At 46.9% G+C, this 22,023-nt stretch overlaps 1 protein-coding gene across 2 annotated transcripts in view; it reads right to left on the bottom strand.

The window, feature by feature from the left end:
* The window catches only part of DNAH7 (dynein axonemal heavy chain 7), a 498,098-nt gene extending 476,621 nt beyond the window's left edge, over window positions 1–21,477 (bottom strand). For both annotated transcript variants that reach the window (XM_077448738.1, XM_077448739.1), the window contains exon 1: window positions 21,152–21,477. In XM_077448738.1, coding sequence (XP_077304864.1) covers window positions 21,152–21,160 — 9 coding nt within the window. In that variant the 5' untranslated portion in view covers window positions 21,161–21,477. The remainder of the gene's footprint in view (window positions 1–21,151) is intronic.
* Window positions 21,478–22,023: the final 546 nt, after the last annotated feature.

The following is a 22,023-nucleotide window of genomic DNA, read 5'->3' as shown; positions in this document are numbered from 1 at the left end:
GGGGACATCTACACTGATAATCAGGGCACTGATTATCAGTCTTCTGATTATCAATGCAGTCCCAACATTGCCCAACAGTGCTGCCAAACAGTGTCCATCAGTACTGCCTATCAGTGTTGTCTATCAGTGCTTCCTCATAAATGCCTGCTCATCAGTGCCGCCTCATCAGTGCCCACCAATGCAGCCTATCGGTGCTGATTGGTGCAACCTCATCAGTGCACATCAGTGAAGGAGAAAAATTACTTATTTACAAAATGTTATAACAGAAACAAATGGATGATGAGTTTGCTTTAAATAATTAAATAGCGTTCTCAGTTTGTGGTACAGTTTAGTTCTGCTTTAACCAGACAAAAAGTGAAGGAATCACTCCTACGAAGCCTCTAACTGCAGTAAAACTCGGCAGCAGTTCTAAAAAAAAAAAAAAAAAAACTTTAGTTGTGCTAATGATACACTTTAGGGCTCATTCAGATGGGTGTATGTATTTATGAAGGATCTGGCTGGCAAGGTTTACATGTGTACAGCATAAATGTACCCTATTGGCCACCACTGTTGCTAAGGGCAAACATGAGCACTGTGTAATCAGCAGCGTTATTTCCCCACATGAATGCACATTGGGGCCATAGTCACACCTGAGGTTTCCGGGAATGGTGGCAGAAATGTTCAAATAAAAAGTGCTAAAACGTACAATGCACTGATGCTGCCATTATTTATCAATAAGGATGAGCTCAGGCGTGTTCGCAAACAACACGTGCAGAGCCCGCCAGGAAGTCGGCACTGCGGAGCGCTAATCACAGGCAGTGAGACTTTGGGGGTTATTTACGAAAGGCAAATCCACTCAGTCACTCTAAATCTAAGGGGTAGATCTGAAATGAGGGGAGGCTCTGCTGATTTTATCATCCAATCATGTGCAAGCTAAAATGCTGTTTTTTATTTTTCTTGCATATCTCCCTTGGATCTACAGCGACTTTACTTCCAGTTGCACTTGCAGTGAAAAGTGGATTTGCCTTTAGTAAATAACCCCCATTGCCCCAATGCGTGGCTGCAGAGATGGAGAAATGTCTCACTGCCTGTGATTGTTATGCAGATCCGACTTCCTGGTAGGCTCTGCACGCGCTGTTTGTGAACATGCCTGAGCTCATCCTTATTTCTTAATGGCACACCAAATGCAGGCAGCAGGCTCGTGTTTTGTAATGTGAAAAATGCACAAAAACATGCAACGATTGGCTCAGTGTCTGTTCAGTTTCTGCAGAGCGGACACGGATTCTGCTCTATGGGTGGCTGAGAGTAAACAGACTCTGCTGTCAATTTCCACCCGATTACCTCAGATCCGTTCCACCTAAATGGAAGAAGGTGGAGTCCTCTCTAATTTTTTTTAGTGGACCTGATCAGACTTTGAGGTAGGCACAAAGCCGGCCCTACCATGGGTCCCGCTGAGCCCATTGGACCCAGGGGGCACTATGAGAGGGGGTAGCAAATTAACACCCAAGATTTTTTTCCCAGCAGTTTTGGTGTATCATCCAGGGTTGGACTGGGCCAGGGGGGGGGGGGGCAGGTTAACCCCCGGGCCACTGCCCCGTCCTGTAAAAATGCCGTCCTGCTGCCCTAAACACGCATACTCATAGTTGCCGGGTGCTCGCACACAGTCTAACACTGGCTGTTAAACACCCAAGCACACATGAAGAGCTCAGGCTTGTGTGCTGCTGGGGGGTGGGGTACCCACAGGAGTCAGACAGCAATGAAAGATCCCTTCCCCAACGGCTCCACCAGCAGCCAATATTTGGGGACAGCTTGCGAGGCTTGCATTTCTATTGGGTGAAACTGGAGGAGGGGGGTGCGGAAAGCCTCATGCCCATCCTGCCTTCTTCTGCTCTGGTGCATGCGTGAGGCTAGGCACTGAAAAACGAGACAGCAATTGAGAGGTAATATAAGTTCTGTGTGACAAGACACAAAGGGTGTCCATCAATTTTTCTAGTAGTGGCTGCTGATCTGCTGGATGGCTAAATGTTGCATAACCTATCATGCTCATACTATACAGCCCGAGTTTGCCATAAATACTACTCTAGCCTGTCCCTATGCTACCCTAACCTGCGCCTATACTACCCTAGCCAATCCATATACTACCCTAGCCTATCCATATACTACCCTAGCATGCCTCTATACTACCCTAGCCTATCCATATACTACCCTAGCCTGTCCACATACTATCCTAGCCTGCCCCTATACTACCTTAGCCTGTCCATATACTATCCTAGCCTGCCCCTATACTACCCTAGCCTGCCCCTATACTACCCTAGCCTGTCTATATACTACCCTAGCCAGGGCCGTCTTTAAGGCAGGGAAAAAGGGGCAGCTGCCCTGGGCCCTGTCATTGTTGTGGGGCCCAAAGCAGCAGCCTCATACTTGCCAACCATTCCAGTTTAAATTCCCTTGTCCCTTGAAATTTTAGACCTGTGCTGTGTCCTGATATCTGTGTGAAGTGCTGCTACTAATGCTGCCCAGCTCTGCCCTATTGTTGTGTAAAGATTACTCACCTGCAGACTCTGTGTTTACATGTAAATAACAGTCATTCATATGTAAATAGCAGTGAGATTCATATGTAAATATCGGAGCCTGGTGGCATAGATATGTAAATAAAGATGGCATTCATATGTATATCATGCCCCCCTGCAGTGAGGAGAAGATGTACTGTAACCTATAGAAACCAGTGAGCAGTATTACTGTACAGTAATCTCTAGCAACCAATCAACAAGCAGAAATCATGTGCTGTAACCTTTAGCAACTAATCAGTGAGCTTTAATGTGTGCTATAACCTCTAGCAATCAGTCAGTCAGCGGTAATGATATACTGTAACCTCTGGCAACCAATCCCAATCGCTGCCTGATCTGATACAGTAAACTGATTTTAAGTCTAGCTGCTATTTATTGTATGACTCAGAGAAGGTGGAGAGCAAAATTGCATGGGGGAGGGTGGCCCCCTAAAAAAAATTTGGCCCAGGTCCAATCAATATTAAATACGGCCCTGACCCTAAAGAGAATGTAGGACTGTTGGAGGAGGAGGACGGGGGGACGGTGGGGTGGGGGGTGGGGTGGAGGGGAGGGTGCCTCTTAGAGGTCTACTGGTGTGAGCCCCCAAGGTAAATATGGGAAGGATAAGACACCAAAGGGAGGAGTGTCGATCCCATATGATCAACGCAGAAAGGGGAGTCCTCCGAATAACCTGTTTAAGGAAAAGCATTGCGGAGGGGGATTGGGTGGGGGTGGAGGTGGGGGTGGAGGTGGGGGGGAGGGAGGGGAAGTATAGGGAGCTGGTATGGGGGGTTTTTTTTTCTTTCTTTTTTTTTTTTTTTTTTTGTCCAATCCCGATCTGTCCCCTCGAAAAATGCCCCCTGGGTCGGTGTAGGTCTCCAAGAGAAATTAGTAATTAATGGCTTTAATTAATGTGATAACATATAATGTGAGGGGCTTAAACACAAGAGAAAAAAGATTTAAAATTAATGAGGAATTGCAGTTAATGAGGGGGAACGTAATTTGCTTACAAGAGACGTACATAACTAATGACTCGGGAACAAAATTGGCCTCAGCGCAATTTCCATTATGGTATTACGGGGACTCGCCATCGGCCCACTCAAGAGGAGTAGCTATTGGTTTTGATAGACAATTAAGGTTTGAAATTCAAGACCGTCTAACCGACCCAGAGGGTAGGTATTTGTTTATAAAGGGAAAAATGGGGGTAATGCAATATACAATAGCAAATGTGTACGCTCCAAACAGAAATTCAGATAAATTCTTAAGGAAAATATTAATAAAACTTGAGGAATTCAGGGAGGGCAAAGTGATACTAGCAGGTGATTTAAATTGGTGCTTAGACCCAAGGATGGATTCCTCGGGGGGAGGCTTAAGAGCATCGGAACAGAGATATAGGGGGGTAATTAAAGCACTGTCAAAGGCCCAGCTTCTAGACTCTTGTAGGATTAGTCATCAAAAAGAGCGTGATTACACTCATTGCTCGGCAGTGCATAAAACTTTCGCAAGACTGGATTACCGACTTGTGGCCAATTTGAAAAAAGTGGAAATTAAGCCTATTACCCTATCAGATCATGCCCCGATAGTAGTTCAACTAGAAATGCAGGAAGAGACAGGAAGGGAGACAATCTGGAGGATGAACGACTCCCTCATTCAAGATCAGGGGGTCAGTCGACAAATTGAAAAGGAGTTGAGGGATTTCTTTGAGCTAAATGATATGAAGGAAATATCTAGAGCGACTCTATGGGAGACCCATAAGACAGTAATAAGAGGTAGGTTGATTGGGATTGGGATTGGAACAGGAATAAAGAAGGAAAAGCAGAAAAGGAAGGCCCAATTATATAATGAGATCGAACAACTTGAACGGAAAACAAGACCTAGAGGGATCCAGGGGAGTCAGGAACTACAAAAAAAAAAAAGGGAGTTGGAAGAGTATTTAGACCAAGATAGGAGAACAATGTTCTACGAGATAAATAAGGAAAGATACCAGTGGGGGAATAGACCAGGTAAGTGGCTTGCAAGAAGGGTAAAGGAACAGAAAAATAGGACTTTTATACCCAAAATTAGAGATAAGAAGGGGGAGCTGAAGCTTGCCACCCCAGAAATCGCAGAGAACTTTCATTCCTATTATAGCACTCTCTATGAATTGGGAGCAGCTAGTAGCAAAGGAGGTAAAAGGAAGGAAGCGATAAGAGAATATCTTAGGAATCTCGATTTCCCAAGAGAGGTGAGAGAGGAGATGGAGGCTCTAGAGGCCCCCATTTCGACAAGGGAAGTCGAGAGAGCAATTAAGGAAATGCCACTGGGGGGGCAGCCCCGGCCCGGATGGGTTTTCCAGTGCGTACTAAAAGAGATATCAGACTCTTTTAGTACCAAAACTTTGTGAGTACTTTAACGCAGTTGGTGAGGGACAGTCCTTCCGTAAAGAAGCACTTTTAGCCCATATTGCCTTAATTCTGAAGGAGGGTAAAGATCCAGCTGCTCTGGAGAGTTGTCGTCCGATATCGCTATTGAACGTAGACATAAAGATATACGCAAAAATAATAGCTGATAGATTAAGAGCACTCCTCCCAGCATGGGTCCATGCCGATCAGGTGGGATTCGTGCAGGGACGGGAGGGAAGGGACAACTCGGTGAAATCCATCATTCTGATCCAAGAGGTAAGTAAAGAGAAGACCCCAACAGTCCTTATGTCAGTCGATGCCGAAAAGGCCTTTGACAGACTAGACTGGGACTTTATGTATGAGATCCTAATTTACAAGGGGGTAGGGGAAAGAATGATGAGATGGATCAAGGCGCTATATACACACCCAACCGCCAGAATAAGAGTTAATGGATCCCTGTCTCGTCCCCTTGAGTTGTTCAACGGGACTAGACAGGGATGCCCTCTCTCACCGTTGCTGTTTGTCCTGAGCCTCGAACCCCTCCTGGCAGCAATACGCAGGAACCAGGATATCCAAGGTATTCGGGTTGAAGGGACAGAGTATAAACTATCTGCATTCGCAGATGACGTACTACTATATATAGCTAACCCAAGAACATCGATCCCCCCGGTCCTGAAAGAACTAGATTACTATGGAAAATTATCAAATTTCAAGATAAATCTCACGAAGACAGAGATTTTAAACTTGAATTTATCCGAGGTAGAACAGAGTACCCTTGCAGCAAGTTTACCCTTTAAATGGTGTAAGGGAGAATTGAACTACTTAGGGATTAAATTAACGTCACAAAGACAGGGGCTTTACGAGGCAAACTATATCCTTCTCCTTAATAAAATCAAAGGTATAATGAAAAATATGAGGTATAAAGCAGTATCTTGGATGGGCAGAGTAAATGTAATAAAAATGACTATACTCCCAATTATAAATTATACATTTCAAATGATTCCTGTTCCGGTCCCAATGTGTTTCTTTAGGAAATTAAAAGCATTGATGATGGCTTTTATATGGCCTCTGAAACGTTCACTTATACCATACAAAGTTTTAGTAAAGGGAAAAGAGAGGGGGGGAGTAGCATTACCAGAATTCAAGAAATACTATGAGGCAATAATAATAGCCAGAGTAGCAGACTGGATATATAATCAGAAGGAAAAGGGTTGGGTAGACTTGGAAACTAGACTGAGTGGGACGTCTTTGGAAAAAATGATATGGATACCATCTTATCAGCGGAACTTAGGAGCAGACACAAGCACCTTAACGAGACACACATTAAGAGTATGGGATAATATTAATAGGGCACACAACTGGACACATAATTCACCACTAATGTCACTTTTGGACACAGATTATTTTTTGCCAGGTAAAGAGGAGCGGTTGTATTTCAGTAGATGGGCAAGTAAAGAGGAAATAAAATTAGGAGAAGTTATTAAAGGGAATAGGACATACACATATAGGGAACTCACACAAGAATGGGGGCACAAACCGTTAGATAAATGGAGGCACGCTCAAATTTTACATTTTACCCAAAGCCTACCACATCCGTTACGGGGATTTGAGAATCTGAGACCACTGGAGAACTTATTGAAGGATAAAAAGTGTTTAGTTAGAAAAGTATAAAAAATGTATAAAATATTAAGACAGGAAGTGGATCTATAATTCCCGAGATTCTTAGGGAAATGGGAAGAGGATTTAGGATCACTAAGGAACAGCGGCGGAACTATAGGGGTCGCTGCAGTCGCACTTGCGACTGGGCCCTGCCGTTCTGCCGCTGTGGGGGGGCCCAAGACCTGGCATCTCCCCTGCACCTCTGGCTGGCACTTAAGAAAGCACTGGGGGAGGTGGAAAGTGGCGATCGGCAGCTCTATGGTGCCTGTGAGCGGCGGGATCTGCCTGGGGCTTGTAGTTCTCTCCTCCCGATTGTCAGTGTATACAGTGGAGAGGAAAGGGGAGGGGCCTCTGACCCTGGCAGGTATCAGTTTCACTTTCAGTGAGTCGCTCTGCTTGTACACTGTTTCTGATACATGCCCTGGTCAGAGGCCCCCCTCTTCTCCACTGTATACACTCGGGAGAAGAACTACAAGCTCCAGGGAGATCCCCCTGCCTGTGGACACCATAGAGTTGCCGATCTCCGCCTCCCACCTCCACCAGCCAGGTACAGGGAAACCTCTGGAGGGGGGGGGTCAGCTGTCTGGGTACTCTGATGTAAAGGGGGGCCCTCTGGGGACACTAATGTATGGAAGGGGCCCTCTGGGGAGACTAATGTAAGAGGGGTTGCTCTCTGGGGATACTAATGTAAGGATGGGGCTCTCTGGGGACCCTTATGTAAGGAGGGGGCTCTCTGGGGATCTTGATGCAAGGGGGGGCTCTCTGAGGACCCTGATGTAAGGAGGGGCTCTCTGAGGACCCTGATGTAAGGAGGGGCTCTCTGGGGACCCTGATGTAAGGAGGGGGCTCTCTGGGGACCCTGATGTAAGGAGGAGGCTCTCTGGGGACCCTGATGTAAGGAGGGGGCTCTCTGGGGACCCTGATGTAAGGAGGGGGCTCTCTGGGGACTCTGATGTAAGGAGGGGGCTCTCTGGGGACCCTGATGTAAGGAGCGGGCTCTCTGGCCGACTCTGTAAGGAGGGGACTCTCTGGGGACCCTGATGTAAAGAGGGGCTCTCTGGGGACTCTGATGTAAGGAGGGGGCTCTCTGGGGACCCTGATGTAAGGAGGGGCTCTCTGGGGACCCTGATGTAAAGGGGAGGCTCTCTGGGGACTCTGATGTAAGGAGGGGGTTCTCTGGGGACCCTTGATGTAAAGGGGGAGGCTCTCTGGGGACTCTGATGTAAGGAGGGGGCTCTCTAGGGACTCTGATGTAAGGAGGGGGCTCTCTGGGGACCCTGATGTAAGGAGGGGGCTCTCTGGGGACCCTGATGTAAAGGGGGGCTCTCTGGGGACTCTGATGTAAGGAGGGGGCTCTCTGGGGACCCTGATGTAAAGGGGGGACTCTGATGTAAGGAGGGGGCTCTCTGGGGACCCTGATGTAAGGAGGGGGCTCTCTGGGGACCCTGATGTAAGGAGGGGGCTCTCTGGGGACCCTGATGTAAAGGGGGGGCTCTCTGGGGACTCTGATGTAAGGAGGGGGCTCTCTGGGGACTCTGATGTAAGGAGGGGGCTCTCTGGGGACCCTGATGTGAAGGGGGGCTCTCTGGGGACTCTGATGTAAGGAGGGGGCTCTCTGGGGACTCTGATATAAGGAGGGGGCTCTCTAGGGATCTTGATGTAAGGGGGGGGGGCTCTCTGAGGACCCTGATGTAAGGAGGGGCTCTCTGGGGACCCTGATGTAAGGAGGGGGCTCTCTGGGGACCCTGATGTAAGGAGGGGGCTCTCTGGGGACCCTGATGTAAGGAGGGGGCTCTCTGGGGACCCTGATGTAAGGAGGGGGCTCTCTGGGGACTCTGATGTAAGGAGGGGGCTCTCTGGGGACTCTGATGCAAGGAGGGGGCTCTCTGGGGACTCTGATGTAAGGGGAGGCTCTCTGGGGACCCTGATGTAAGGGGAGACGCTCTGGGGAACCTTATGTAAGGAGGGGGCTCTCTGGGGACCCTAATGTGGGAGGAGGCTCTCTGGGGACCTTGATGTAAGGGGGCTCTCTGAGGACCCTTATGGAAGGGGAGGCTCTCTGGGGACCCCTTATGGAAGGGGAGGCTCTCTAGAGACTCTGATGGAAGGGGAGGCTCTTTGGGAACCCTAATGTAGGGGGAGGCTCTCTGGGGACCTCGATGTAGGGGGAGGCTCTCTGGAGACCCTAATGTAGGGGGAGGCTCTCTGGGGACCCTTGATGTAAGGGGGCTCTCTAGGGGCCTCTTATGGAAGGGGAGGCTCTCTGGGGACCCTGATGTAAGGGGAGGCTCTCTGGGGACCCTGATGTAAGGGGGGCTCTCTGGGGACCCTGATGTAAGGGGAGGCTCTCTGGGGATCCTGATTTAAGGGGGAGATCTCTGGGGATCCTGATGTAAGGGGAGATCTCTGGGGATCCTGATGTAAGGGGAGATCTCTGGGGACCCTGATGTAAGGGGAGGCTCTCTGGGGACCCTAATGTAGGGGGGGGGCTCTCTGGGGACCCTAATGTAAGTAGGAAAGTTCCCTGGGGTCCCTGATGTAAGTGGGGGACCCGTACTCAGATATGTAATGACACATATATATATATATATATATATATATATATATATATATCTCTAATATACATGTGTATGCCCGCCCAAGTGTATGACTTTCTTTTCTTTGCTGCTATGGGCTCTAGCCCCGAGATCTTTTGTAGACCCAGCAACGTCCCTGGTGGGGGCCCTTCATGGTTTCTTGCACACGGGCCCTGAAGATGCTAGTTACGCCTCTGGTTACTATTAATGCCCGCTGATTATCTAGCTCTAGCCTTCTGTGGCTCTCTGTTCCTCCATTTCCATAAACTTGCAAATGTGATTATGCAATTCTGTATATATGGATTAAGAGAAAATATGGATTGTAGATGTGAAGCCACAGGATACAACAGGCAAGCATCTCTGAACTAGAATTAAAAACAATACACTTTTTTTTCTATTGATTCTGTGTGTTTTTTTTTTTGTACCTTAATAGATGATGAACTGGTTGTGTGGCTACAAATGAGCAGCCCTGAATGCAGACAGCGTGTGTTCAGGGGCCACTCGCCCACATGCCTCTCACATTAGGATGAGTGGCTGTGCCCATGCACCTGCATGTCCTAAAAGACTTCAGTGGGGGGTGCCAGTTACAGATGCTGCAAAAAATGGTTCGTTCATCATTGCCCGTGTGACCGAAGCCTTATTGTCCCATGATGCAGTATGTTCTAAGAATAGAGGAGTGGACAAATGGCAGGATTTCCCCTGCCGATTCACAGAATGTGTTACACGGGTGGCAACAGGTTAAGGGGAAATCCCTTCCCTTGGGACAAGAAATGAGGGGAAATCTTGCAATACAAATAGCAACAACAACAAAAAAGTTTAACAAGAATTGCAACCATACCCCACTTTATCCAAAACAAGAAAGATGTTTGGTTTTAGGTTACTTTGGCTGAATAACGCCTATGGATTTTTTTTACATTTTTGTCTGAATAACAATTCTTTGTGCATTTTTTTTTTTTTTTTTGTAGGATTATCTGCCATGCCAAATCACAAGAGAAGCAAACTCACGAATGCGAGTTTCCCAATGTATGAACAATCAAAACATGATAATCTGTCAGCCAGACTTCCACAGAATACACAAAATAGTTATTCCAACCCAAAGAAACACAGAGAAGATTTCAGAAGATCCCTTGTTGATATTATGTAAGTTTCTTAGTCTTTTTTTTATTTTATTTACCTGTTATTCCATTTTATGCTAGAATTTGATCACCTTAGATTATATACACAATAAGGTTGATTTACTAAAGAAGCTTAAAATGTTCACACAGTAAATTTTCCAGTCATGTTCAGATGAAATAAATAAACTGGAGTTTATCTACTAAGTGAGTGATGTTAGTATCTAAGAAGTTTCTTTAGGTGGAGTCAGCTAATGTAATGAGTGGTTCTGAATAAGGATATTTAACTGTTAACAGCACTTGCATACCCCCCCAGCTGCAGCTACAGAATACTTTATTAATTCCAAAGAGAAATTGGGAAATTGTTACAAGAGCTAAGACCTGTCTGGAGTCAGTGTAAAGCTGGGTTTTCACAAACGGGTTCCCCCATCTGAACAAGTGAGGTGGATGGAGGAATCCTCCCCACTGAGCGATTGTATTTTGACACCGGGGGACTCCTCCGTTGTTATAATACACCGATCAGCAGTGCAGCCTATTGGCTGCAACTGCTGATCGAATTGGAGTTCTCAAACAGTACCTTTGGACAGAAGCCAATCTACTGATACACTTCTGTCAAAGAGGGAGAGCCACGCACAGAAATCCAGTCCCTGCTGAATTCGCCGAATTTCAATCAATTTGTACCCTCCTTTAGGTTCAGACTTCTGAAAAATATTTAAAGGAGAAATAGGGCCAAAGCTCTTTTGGCCATACTTCTCCTGTGGGTTGCAGGAGTGCACTTAGTTCTGCACTCTTGTGACCCAGATTCAAAGTGATTTAAAGTGGTTGTAAACCCTTACATATAGCCTCCTGGCCTCAGATGATACACAGAGATTAAACAAATCCTCCTACATAAGATGTACCTGTTTATCTGCAGTCTTAACTTCTCAACATCAATTCAAGGTCCAAAATTTATAAAGCTTGTCTGAGATGCCAGAAAACATAGGGCAGAGAGCTGAAATTACATACCGCACAGCTCAGTCAGAAGAACTCAGAGAGCTGATTGGAGGGATGGGACACACCCCCTTCACACAGCACACAGGAACAGACCCGAGGCAGTCAATCAGAGGCAGTGTGCTGGATATCCCTCCTGTGTTACCTTGTTTCTCTTGGTGTCAGGAAAACTTGTCAAAAGGGACTCATGCAGATATAGAAGAGAAAAGGGAGGCAGACAGAAGTTACACTTAGTGCTCTGGATTGAGATAAGTACACACTATAGAAGGATGTGCTTTGTTGTGCAGCTCAGCTTACAGCGCCAGGCCAGTCTCTGAGTACTGGGATGACTATCTCCTGTGCATGCACAGGAGTGACATTGTCTCCCGCTGGTCAATACAGGAGCCTGAAGACCGGCACGCAGAAGAAAATGCCAGGAACCATTGGGCAGATAAGTATTCACCCCTTTAATTACACTTTAACATCAACACTTTCTTTAAGACTACATCAAGTTATCATTAGGGATCTACACTTGTACATTTGGTTACTTTTGGTGGTCTTTGGTAGGATGAAGAACGTGGACTCCACTGCCTTGTGCTACAGTTTAAGCAATGAACATGTGTTGTTTCATTTTGTATTCTACTGAAGTAAAATATACTTCCTTTAACCATTTTTAATAATCTTATCGGTTTCTCATTTTTTTGTTTTACTAGAAAAAAGGATGCTTTTTCAGATTTTCAGGTAGATCAAACTACTTCTGCAGGAACATCAGCTTTAGATAAAGACATTTTGGTAAGTGTATGTGTCATACTGATGTGTACTTAGTTACAGCGGCGGAACTATAGGGGTCGCTGCAGTCGCACTTGCGACTGGGCCCTGCCGTTCTGCCGCTGTGGGGGGGCCCAAGACCTGGCATCTCCCCTGCACCTCTGGCTGGCACTTAAGAAAGCACTGGGGGAGGTGGAAAGTGGCGATCGGCAGCTCTATGGTGCCTGTGAGCGGCGGGATCTGCCTGGGGCTTGTAGTTCTCTCCTCCCGATTGTCAGTGTATACAGTGGAGAGGAAAGGGGAGGGGCCTCTGACCCTGGCAGGTATCAGTTTCACTTTCAGTGAGTCGCTCTGCTTGTACACTGTTTCTGATACATGCCCTGGTCAGAGGCCCCCCTCTTCTCCACTGTATACACTCGGGAGAAGAACTACAAGCTCCAGGGAGATCCCCCTGCCTGTGGACACCATAGAGTTGCCGATCTCCGCCTCCCACCTCCACCAGCCAGGTACAGGGAAACCTCTGGAGGGGGGGGGGTCAGCTGTCTGGGTACTCTGATGTAAAGGGGGGCCCTCTGGGGACACTAATGTATGGAAGGGGCCCTCTGGGGAGACTAATGTAAGAGGGGTTGCTCTCTGGGGATACTAATGTAAGGATGGGGCTCTCTGGGGACCCTTATGTAAGGAGGGGGCTCTCTGGGGATCTTGATGCAAGGGGGGGCTCTCTGAGGACCCTGATGTAAGGAGGGGCTCTCTGAGGACCCTGATGTAAGGAGGGGCTCTCTGGGGACCCTGATGTAAGGAGGGGGCTCTCTGGGGACCCTGATGTAAGGAGGAGGCTCTCTGGGGACCCTGATGTAAGGAGGGGGCTCTCTGGGGACCCTGATGTAAGGAGGGGGCTCTCTGGGGACTCTGATGTAAGGAGGGGGCTCTCTGGGGACCCTGATGTAAGGAGCGGGCTCTCTGGCCGACTCTGTAAGGAGGGGACTCTCTGGGGACCCTGATGTAAAGAGGGGCTCTCTGGGGACTCTGATGTAAGGAGGGGGCTCTCTGGGGACCCTGATGTAAGGAGGGGCTCTCTGGGGACCCTGATGTAAAGGGGAGGCTCTCTGGGGACTCTGATGTAAGGAGGGGGTTCTCTGGGGACCCTTGATGTAAAGGGGGAGGCTCTCTGGGGACTCTGATGTAAGGAGGGGGCTCTCTAGGGACTCTGATGTAAGGAGGGGGCTCTCTGGGGACCCTGATGTAAGGAGGGGGCTCTCTGGGGACCCTGATGTAAAGGGGGGCTCTCTGGGGACTCTGATGTAAGGAGGGGGCTCTCTGGGGACCCTGATGTAAAGGGGGGCTCTCTGGGGACTCTGATGTAAGGAGGGGGCTCTCTGGGGACCCTGATGTAAGGAGGGGGCTCTCTGGGGACCCTGATGTAAGGAGGGGGCTCTCTGGGGACCCTGATGTAAAGGGGGGGCTCTCTGGGGACTCTGATGTAAGGAGGGGGCTCTCTGGGGACTCTGATGTAAGGAGGGGGCTCTCTGGGGACCCTGATGTGAAGGGGGGCTCTCTGGGGACTCTGATGTAAGGAGGGGGCTCTCTGGGGACTCTGATATAAGGAGGGGGCTCTCTGGGGATCTTGATGTAAGGGGGGGGGGGCTCTCTGAGGACCCTGATGTAAGGAGGGGCTCTCTGGGGACCCTGATGTAAGGAGGGGGCTCTCTGGGGACCCTGATGTAAGGAGGGGGCTCTCTGGGGACCCTGATGTAAGGAGGGGGCTCTCTGGGGACCCTGATGTAAGGAGGGGGCTCTCTGGGGACTCTGATGTAAGGAGGGGGCTCTCTGGGGACTCTGATGCAAGGAGGGGGCTCTCTGGGGACTCTGATGTAAGGGGAGGCTCTCTGGGGACCCTGATGTAAGGGGAGACGCTCTGGGGAACCTTATGTAAGGAGGGGGCTCTCTGGGGACCCTAATGTGGGAGGAGGCTCTCTGGGGACCTTGATGTAAGGGGGCTCTCTGAGGACCCTTATGGAAGGGGAGGCTCTCTGGGGACCCCTTATGGAAGGGGAGGCTCTCTGGAGACTCTGATGGAAGGGGAGGCTCTTTGGGAACCCTAATGTAGGGGGAGGCTCTCTGGGGACCTCGATGTAGGGGGAGGCTCTCTGGAGACCCTAATGTAGGGGGAGGCTCTCTGGGGACCCTTGATGTAAGGGGGCTCTCTAGGGGCCTCTTATGGAAGGGGAGGCTCTCTGGGGACCCTGATGTAAGGGGAGGCTCTCTGGGGACCCTGATGTAAGGGGGGCTCTCTGGGGACCCTGATGTAAGGGGAGGCTCTCTGGGGATCCTGATTTAAGGGGGAGATCTCTGGGGATCCTGATGTAAGGGGAGATCTCTGGGGATCCTGATGTAAGGGGAGATCTCTGGGGACCCTGATGTAAGGGGAGGCTCTCTGGGGACCCTAATGTAGGGGGGGGGCTCTCTGGGGACCCTAATGTAAGTAGGAAAGTTCCCTGGGGTCCCTGATGTAAGTGGGGGACCCGTACTCAGATATGTAATGACACATATATATATATATATATATATATATATATATATATATATCTCTAATATACATGTGTATGCCCGCCCAAGTGTATGACTTTCTTTTCTTTGCTGCTATGGGCTCTAGCCCCGAGATCTTTTGTAGACCCAGCAACGTCCCTGGTGGGGGCCCTTCATGGTTTCTTGCACACGGGCCCTGAAGATGCTAGTTACGCCTCTGCTAAGGAATAATGAACACAGGATAAAAATATTTAAACTGACTCACTCAGTATCAAGAGAAGTCCGCATGATAGAGATGTCCTATAAATTATTATCAAGATGGTATATGACCCCCCAAAGAATGCAGAGGTTCACAGGGGCAGAGCAGGCATTGTGTTGGAGGGAGTGTTCGGAAGAGGGCTCCCTGTTACATATTTGGTGGGATTGTCCCAAAATAACCCCTTTCTGGGACAAAATTGTAGAAATTATAAGCATGGTGACACGAAAGAAACTTAAGAAAAGCCCCTGGACATGCCTTTTTCATGATACCGAACTTGGAGTAACGCAATATAGAAACACGATAGTCCCGCATCTCCTGAATGCTGCTAAAGTGCTGATCCCTCGTTATTGAAAAACCATACAAATCCCAAAAATAACGGAATGGGTACAGAGGGTGGAGCAAACGAGGATAATGGAAGAATCATTACATAAATTACAAGACATAGAGGAAGAGGGTCACGGGGAATGGCAACAATGGCTGGCATTCTTGGAGAGGGGGGACTGCCGTGAAATAATCTAGGGATAAGGGGACAGTGAGGGGGGTGACGGGGAGTGGGGAGTGAGGGGGGCAGATCTCCCCACTCAATAAGAAATTTTTTTTTTTTTTTTTTTTTGTTTGTTTGTTTGTTTGCCCTAAGGTTTTGGGAGGGGGGGGGGGGGGTATGGAAATGTATGAAAGAAAGGGAGTATAAGTAATTTCTTGAAATGTTTGTATATATGTATAAATATGAAATGGATAAATAAAGAAGGCAGGCTACTAAATGAAATGAAAAGAAAATAAAGAATTGCCACAATGATGTCAAACGGAGTAAGCAGAGACATGAACATTAAGCTGATTGGATTCCGCGACTATAAAGTAACGGACTGAGATGGCAAGAAAAAAAAAAAAAAAAAAAGACGGCCCTGACCCTAGCCTGTCCATATACTACCTTAGGCTGTCCATATAGTACCCTAGACTGCCCCTATACTACCCTAGCCTGTCTATATACTACCCTATTCTGCCCCTATACTACCCTAGCCTATTCATATACTACCCTAAACTATCTATATACTACCCTAACCTATCCATATACTACCCTAGTCTGTCCATATACTACTCTAGACTGCCACTATACTACCCTTGCCTGTCTATATACTACCCTAGCCTGCCCCTATACTACCCTGGCCTGCCCCTATACTACCCTAGACTATTCATATACTACCTTAGCCTATCCATATACTACCCTAGCCTGCCTCTATACTACCCTAGCCTATCCATATACTATCCTAGCCTGCCCCTATACTACCCTAGCCTGTCTATATACTACCCTAGCCTGTCCTTATACTACCCTAGACTGTCCATATAGTACCCTAGACTGCCCCTATACTAACCTAGCCTGTCTATATACTACCCTAGCCTATCCATATACTATCCTAGCCTGCCCCTATACTATCCTAGCCTGTCTATATACTACCCTAGCCTGTCCTTATACTACCCTAGACTGTCCATATAGTACCCTAGACTGCCCCTATACTACCCTAGCCTGTCTATATACTACCCTAGCCTGCCCCTATACTACCCTAGCCTGTCTATATACTTCCCTAGCCTGCCCCTATACTACCCTAGCCTATTCATATACTACCCTAACCTATCCATATACTACCCTAGGCTGTCCATATACTACCCTAACCTATCCATAAACTACCCTAGCCTGTCCATATACTACTCTAGACTGCCACTATACTAGCCTAGCCTGTCTATATACTACCCTAGCCTGCTCCTATACTACCCTAGCCTGCCTCTATACTACCCTAGCCTGCCTCTATACTACCCTAGCCTATTCATATACTACCCTAGCCTGTCCATATACTACCCTAGCCTGCCCCTATACTACCCTAGCCAATCCATATACTACCCTAGCCTATCCATATACTAGCCTAGCCTGCCTCTATACTACCCTAGCCTATCTATATACTACCCTAGCCCAGGGCTCGACAAAACCCGGGCGCCAGGTCGCATTGGCGACTAGAAATAGCGACCTCGCGCCTGGGGCAGCACAGCTGGGGGTATCCTGTCTCTGTGGACCCCCCCAGCCTGATCGCGTCGGGCCGTTCCGCCGGCGGCCGAAAATTTAGGCCGCGGCTTTGAGGCCCTCTGCGGTCCTATGATTCCTTATGGAATCTGGCGCCCTCTTGTGGTCGCCGTTGGTATGACAAACCAGCAATGCTAATGACTGTTTTATATTACCTGCCTCTTCTTCCCTTTATTTAGAACCCCCTAAACATTATATATATTTTTTATTCTAACACCCTAGAGAATAAAATGGTGGTTGTTGCAATACTGTCTGTCACACCGTATTTGTGCAGCGGACTTACAAGCGCACTTTTGTTGGGAAAAATAATTTAGTTAATAAAAAAATAAGACAACAGTAAAGTTAGCCCAATTATTTTTTATATTGTGAAAGATAATGTTACGCCGAGTAAATTGATACCCAACATGTCACGCTTCAAAATTGCACCCGCTCATGGAATGGCGACAAACTTTTACCCTTTAAAATCTCCATAGGCGACGTTTAAAAAAATTCTACAGGTTGCACGTTTTGAGTTACAGAGGAGGTCTGGGGCTAGAATTATTGCTCTCGCTCTACCGATCACGGCGCTATCTCCTATGTGTGGTTCGAACACCGATTTTATATGCGGGCAGGACAGGACGCGTTTAAAAATTATTATTTTTTCTGCTTATTTTAACTTTTTTTTTTTTCCACTGTTCTTTTAAAAAAAATGTTGTGTCACTTTTATTCTTATTACAAGGAATGTAAAAATCCCTTGTAATAGAAAAAGCATGACAGGTCCTCTTAATTATGAGATCTGGGGTCAGAGAGACCTCGGATCTCATATTTACACTAAAATGCAATTTAAAAAAAAAATGCAGCGCTGCTATCTTCCCCTCACTCGTCTCCATGTCAGGCCAGGGACAGGTCCGGATCGCCGTCACGGACCTGGCTCCTAACTTTTTAAGCTGGCTCCTAGATTCCAAGCAAATTTGTCAACCCCTGCCCTAGCCTGTCCATATACTACCCTAGCCTGCCCCTATACTACCCTAGCCTGTCTATATACTACCCTAGCCTATCCATATACTACCCTAGACTGCCACTATACTACCCTAGCCTGTCTATATACTACCCTAGCCTGCGCCTGTACTACCCTAGCATGTCTATATACTTCCCTAGCCTGCCCCTATACTACCCTAGCCTATTCATATACTACCCTAACCTATCTATATACTACCCTAGCCTGTTCATATACTACCCTAGCCTGCCCCTATACTACCCTAGCCTATTCATATACTACCCTAACCTATCTATATACTACCCTAACCTATCCATATACTACCCTAGCCTGTCCATATACTACTCTAGACTGCCCCTATACTACCCTAGCCTATCTATATACTTACCCTAGCCTGCCCCTATACTACCCTAGCCTATTCTTATACTACCTTAGCCTATCCATATACTACCCTAGGCTGTCCATATACTAATCTAGCCTTTCCATATACTCCTCTAGCCTGTCTATATACTACTCTAACCTGCCCCTATACTACCCTAGCCTGCGCCTATACTGCCCTAGCGCACCCCTTGGAATTGAACATATTGGTATGTCATATAATTTTGCATATAGACAAGGTGCTGTTGCGTGTAAATCGGACTTTCTGAGAAATAACATTTTAGTTTTAATTATCATGATATAAAATAAGATGTGGGGGCATTTTGGTGGGCGTGTTTTTTTTTTTTTTTGGGGGGGCAGCATTTCATTCTTGTGCCCAGACAGCACAACGTCTTGGGCCAGACCTGGGTAGGCGGATGTAAAGGGACACAGGTCCCTTTACACCAGCCTGTCTAATAGGAGGGAATGGACCTTCCAGTCAGGTCTTGAAAAACTGACAGGCGGACCTGATCGGCTCGCCCATGTGAAAGGACCCTTATATATAATGTATTTTCTGTAGTAAAGTCATGCAGAGACACATTACAGTGCAGTGATAGGAGCCATACACTGTACAGTATAGGGAGATGCGTTACAGGATTGGAGGAATTGGGGGTAAGAAACCCATTCTGAATACACACTACTGGTGGCCATACATCCTTCAATAAATTATCGATTTCTTTTTCAATTGATTTTTTTACTAAAGAAATAATCAATCTAAATGGGTTGACAACCCATTTGACCAATATAGATTTGGATCAATAGTTAAGATAGAATTGGAATTTACAATCTAAAGTCATTGATTGCTTCTCTGTTTTTATCATGTAATCTTCTAATCTGATCGATTGAAATACAATTGTATACATGAACAAAGTATCTCAGTGCTGCTGATTGATACAAATTGATCAATAATATTCCACACTGGCCGACCGAGTGTGATCAAATCCAGTAAGTCCATGCTTCAACAAATGACCGTTTTTACTTTCAGATTGATCTCCTGTGTAAAGAATAATCAATCTATAGTCAAACCATTTGATTGATATGCCACACACCGAAAAGTGGATTCTGATCAATAGTTAAGATATAATCATAACTTAGTATTGTAATTTATTGATCGCATCTTGGTTTCCACCATGTAGTTTTATTATCTGATCAATCAAAATACAATCATATTTATGAACAAAGTATCCCAATGTTGCAGATGGATGCAAAATGATCAATAATCTACCCCCACCCCGGCCGATCAACTCAATTTGATCAAATCCAATCGAAATCGATCAGAAGGGAAGTTATGGCTTTTCCATTGCTTGCAGATTCAGTCTTTTTGATTAAAGAGCACATCAATCAGATAAAAATTTAAGTGTGTATGGCCACCATTAGGCTTTTCTTTCACAATAAGGTACAATCGGAACTTAAAGTGGTTGTAAAACCTAAACATTTTTTACCTTAATCCATTCCTTGCATTAAAGCGATATTAAAGAGGAAGTAAACCCTGATGGGTTTACTTCCTCTTTGTCTCCCTGTAAAGGTAAAGCATAATTGACTACTATGCATCGCACAGTAGCCCATTATGTGTCACTTACCTGACACAGGAGCCAGCGATGTCACCACTGTCCCCTGTAGTCCAGAGCGTCCTTCTTCTTCCGGGTATCGCTGTTCCGGCCATTCACAGTGTTGGAGCAGCGATGCGCACGGGAGCCGCCACTAACGGCATATCGCCGTTAGCAGCAGCATGCTGCTAATGGCGATAGTGCGCCTGCGTGCCGCTGTCTACGGCGCATGTAATTTACAAACATGTCATACTTACCTGCTCTGCAGTGGTTTTGTAAAGAGCAACCCAGATCCTCCTCTTCTTGGGTCCCATGCTGGCGCTCCTGGCCCCTCCCTCCTGCCGGGTGCCCCCACAGCACCCAGCTTGCTATGGGGGCACCCAAGTAGGCATGCTCCCGAGCTGCGCCTCTGTGTTTCCAATCACAAACGGAGCCGCGGCTTGGCCTGCTCCCTCCTGATCGGCTCACTGACAGCAGCAAGAGCAAGTCTCTCATGGATATCGCTGGATCGAGAGGAGGCTCAAGTAATTATTAGGTGAGCTGGTGCACACAGAAGGTTTTTTTCATGCATGAATGTGTTTTGTCTACATGTTTGTTTTTTGTTTCTTTTTTTTGGGGGGGGGGGGGGTTATTTTTTTTTTTACCTTCACAATCACTTTAAAATCATAAATTATGGAACAGTCCTCTGTTTCCACCATTTAAGTTTATAATTTGATCAATCAAAATGCTATCGAATTAATGAACAAAGTATCTTGGTGCTGCAAATGATGCAAAACAATCGATAATATTCCACCCTAACCGGTCAATTTAGTTGGATTGAATACGATCAAGTCTAAACTGATCGGAAGAGAAGTTATGGCTATTTGATTTTTTGCAGGTTTCATCGTTTTGATCAAATCGCACATTAATCGGATCAGAAAATCAAAGCATGTATTACCACCATAATGCCCCACACACACAATGAGATTATCGCACAAATCATCGTCTGTTTTTTTTTTTATGCATGCTAATTTCACGTCGAATCTGATGAATTTACTAAAGTCAGGAAAATTCTCGTACGACAGAATAGAAAATTCGAAAGTGATGTCATGTGCTTTGTAATGCATTTGTATTGCATTTTTGAATGACAGCTGACTGATTAAACGGAAATCGTACGATCTGGCATCGTACGAAAAAAAGTTCCGTGCATGTCCTATAGAATAATTTCGGATGAACTGTTCTGATTGGCTCTGGAAAGCTCTGTACTAACGATCCGATTATCGTACGATCGATTCGAATGGGCATTTTTTTTTCCGTGCGATTTTCGGATCGTGTGTATAGGGCATAAAGCTTCCAATTCTTAGAAACAAACAGTGAGTATCTCACCTGATCCATTGTACAGATCTAATCCCGGCCCCTCAATGTGAACACATCGGGGATGTCAGCGCTCCGGGAAGTTGTAGTTACTCTGTTGCTAGGCGACCGACTCTTCTGAAGCCGCTTCTGTATAGTGCCTGGATTTATGGAAGAGCTCACATAGAACGCCGGCACCCGTTATCCCGCACTCTGCCGGTCCCGTCCTCTCCCCTCACTCCTTCTAGCGGGTGGCTGAGATTCGCTGAGATTCGCGGAGTTCCGAGCCGGTCCTGGTTCCTTCACAAGTTTGTGCTGCGCAGAGCTGTTGCTATAGAAGCTACCGAGAGTTGTGGAAGGGGCGGGGCGCCGGGAGTGGGCGTGTTACTAGAAGTGTCTCCAGGAAGTGCGCTGCCATGGTTTTGGTTGGTCTGTGCAGCGTAGTGTACATAAAGTGTGCTCTAATCATTCTTCATATCCACTCATTCCTGCGGGGATCCATCACAGCCACGAGTCCTTTCCTTCAAACACCTTACGTTTTCCTTCTAGTCTCTTATTTATTACTCTTATTACCCAGCTTCTGCGGTGACCATGTTGTGTAACATTGTATCAGCTCCAAATAAATATCCATTTAGTATAAAATATTTAGTATTTCCTCATATGGTTGAAAAGTCGCAAATCGCACTGCAAAGAAGTGTGTGTGTCCTGCAGGGAGACGGCAGCTTGTCATCAAGGCACCGCAACCCACAGGCTCCACAGCGGACTCCACCGATTTGTAAGGGAGAACTCCGCAGAGAACACTGATGTAAGGGAGAACTCCGCAGAAAACACTGATGTAAGGGAGAACTCTGCAGAGAACACTAATATAAGGGAGAACTCGACTGGGAACGCTGATGTAAGGGAGA

The sequence above is a fragment of the Lithobates pipiens genome, unplaced genomic scaffold (genome assembly GCF_037356315.1).
Source record: "Lithobates pipiens isolate NorthernLeopardFrog02 unplaced genomic scaffold, aLitPip1_a1.2 Scaffold_22, whole genome shotgun sequence".
In the NCBI taxonomy this organism is placed as follows: Eukaryota; Metazoa; Chordata; class Amphibia; order Anura; family Ranidae; genus Lithobates; species Lithobates pipiens.
The sequence above is the reverse complement of the archived record's forward strand: the minus strand, read 5'-3'. Positions and strand labels throughout refer to the sequence as shown.